The 2,738-nt window shown below is 32.5% G+C and overlaps 1 protein-coding gene across 1 annotated transcript; it reads left to right on the forward strand.

Moving 5' to 3' along the window:
• The first annotated feature begins 652 nt into the window (after positions 1-652).
• On the forward strand, positions 653-1,186 carry LOC140815612 (protein FAR-RED IMPAIRED RESPONSE 1-like). Its single transcript, XM_073174687.1, has one exon. The coding sequence runs from the start codon at positions 653-655 to the stop codon at positions 1,184-1,186; it is 534 nt and encodes a 177-aa protein (XP_073030788.1).
• Positions 1,187-2,738: the final 1,552 nt, after the last annotated feature.

A 2,738-nucleotide genomic window follows, 5' to 3' on the forward strand; every position in this document is an offset into this window, starting at 1 on the left:
TTGAGACTCGAACAAATTGTAAAGTAAGATTGGTACTGACATTTGAAGATAGTAAGTATAAAGTTATTGAGTTTATCGAAGAACATAATCACCCGCTCCATGTTGGCTTCCCAACGTAATGTTACATCAGTTCAGGCCTATGAGATTGATTTAGCAGAGGATGTTGGGCTTAAACAAAAATCGATTTTTCAGTTGATGAGTGGACATGCAGGAGGAATAGATGGTCTAGGTTATACCATGTTGGATGCTAAAAACTATATTCGATCAAAAAGACAAAGAAATATGGTATATAAGGAAGTTGGTTGTCTGATGCGATGTTTTCAACAACATTTATCTAAAAATCTATCATTTTACAATGCTAATCAGATGGATGTAGAAGAACAGATTACTAATGCTTTTTGGACCGGTGCAAGAATGTTAATTGACTAGAGTACTTTGATGATTTTGTGTCACTTGATACCACGTATTGTACGAACCATGTACACCGACCACTTGCTATCTTCTCAGATTTCAATCATCATAGAGGATCGATGATTTTTGGTGCAACACTTTCGTAGATGAGATTGCAGTATCATTTAAATGGTTGTTCGAAACGTTAGAAGCACACAAGCAAAAATGACATGCCACTATCTTCACTGAGCAAGATCAAGTTATGGCAAAGGCTTTGAAGGTGGTGATGCATGAGATATTCTATGGATTGTGCACAAGGCACTTCATGCAAAATGACATCAAGCACTTGGGAAACTTGATGAAGGATGATTCTCATTTCTTAACTGATTTTAAAAGGTGCATGTATGGTATTGATGACGAGACCCAGATTGAGGAGGCATGGATTGTTATACTAGCACAATATAATATTCATGGAAACACATGGCTACAATCCATTTATGGTATAAAGGAGCGAACAGCTTGTTACATGAAGAAGGCTTTTACGCTTGGTATGAGGAGCACACAACTTAGTGAAAGTGTTAATTTTGATATCAAGATTTGTACGAAGCTCAACTTAGACATAATGCAATTTTTTAAGCACTTCGAACAGGTCTTAGAGAATAAAAAATACAATGAGCTAATGTGTGAATTTGAGACATGCCAAAAATTATCGAGATTAAAGCTAGAGAGTTCTCGTATGTTGGGTCTACTTTCTGAGATTTATACCCCCACCGTCTTCAATTTATTTCAAATGTAGTTTGTTTTTTTCGTAGCTACTTACATAAATATAAAAATGAAGCCCAACCATTATTTGAATATTTTGTTGGGCTAATTGATAGGGACGAAGAACGGTGAGTGACATTTAATCATAGCACCAAGATGATTTTATGTAGTTGCCAAAAAAATTGAGATGAATGGATTCTTGTGTTGTCATGCTGTGAAAGTATATGATGTGATGGACATCAAAAGACTTCTAGAGTATTATATCTTGAATAGGTGGACGAGAAAAGTTAGGAGTTGAGTGGTACACGATTATATGGGCAACAAAGTCAAAGAAGATCCTAAACTAGAAGGTACAGAACGATATAGAAAATCTTGTATGATGCTCGTAAGGCTGGCGACCGAGGCATCCGTCCACCCATCAGCTTTCTCTTTGGTGGATAATTCGGTGTGTGATCTAACCCAGCAGGTCATGGAAATGTGTCTGACAGAAGTGAGCCAAGACAACAATGGTTGTGTCGGGACATCATCAATAAGACCTTCTATGATACAAGCAAAAGGATTCAAGAAAAGAACTGGTGTGAAAAAATCGAGATGATTGAAGAGTTGGGTAGAACTTCAATCACAACAAAGAAAAACAATTATGAAAGTCAAGTTAAATATATTTTTTACTATTGACAGTTTTTGGAAACCAAAATTTTTTAAGTAACTTTTTTTACAATCATTGTAGGACAACGGAAACCATGATGAATTGTCTATGTCTTATTCAGTATCGTTGATACCTCATGCATATGTTCAAGTAGCTGGGAGTCAATTCAATTTCACCGAATTATTGACGGTATGAACTTGAATGATATATAGAATTTTTTTTGTTTGTCAAAATTTTAAGCAAAAAAAAAAATTTTCATTCTTATAAGTTGAAAATGTTTATTATAATATGTATTCTTATTTAATGTTGGCATCATTTGATCATCCCCAATGTTTTCTTGAAGTCATGGGTTTCAACGGATATATATCTAACTCATATTTTTGAGTAGTTGTTTTTCTTTTTGAAGGTATACTACCATTATTTGAATTGAATGCTAAAAATGTATGAATAATTTTTTATTCTATAAACTATTGTGTAGCTATCTGAAATATTGTTTTGCTTAAGTGGGATATCATTTAAGAAAACAGCAGATGATCCTCATACTTTTTGTAGGTTTTATACATTTCTCAAATAAATGAAGTCGTGATTTATGGTTATGAATCTTATATGCCACTGAGTAAAAATACGTTCCTCGTACTTATTGAAATAATTTCACGAGGTTCATGAAATTGTATTTTTTCAAATGTAGCTCCTTATTGAAAATATTGGTAGAACAACCCCTAATATCAGACATTTATTTCTTGTATTTTGTATTTAAAATTTTTTTGGTGTGTAAAAATTTTAAATTAACAAATATGTAATTTTTTTTAAACAAGTAAACACTTTTGTAGGTCGGAGTAGAAATTTTTTTCGTGATATAGAAAATTTGTTAACAAGTAAAAATATTATTACTAATATAATAATATTTAATTTTAAAATCATTAATTTAACTTAATAGAAA

The sequence above is a fragment of the Primulina eburnea genome, chromosome 15 (assembly GCF_022965805.1).
Source record: "Primulina eburnea isolate SZY01 chromosome 15, ASM2296580v1, whole genome shotgun sequence".
Taxonomy (NCBI): Eukaryota; Viridiplantae; Streptophyta; class Magnoliopsida; order Lamiales; family Gesneriaceae; genus Primulina; species Primulina eburnea.

What these genes read in the sequence shown, in the direction of transcription:
- LOC140815612 (XM_073174687.1), top strand. Translation starts at nt 653, where the DNA reads ATGGCAAAGGCTTTGAAGGTGGTGATGCATGAGATATTCTATGGATTG.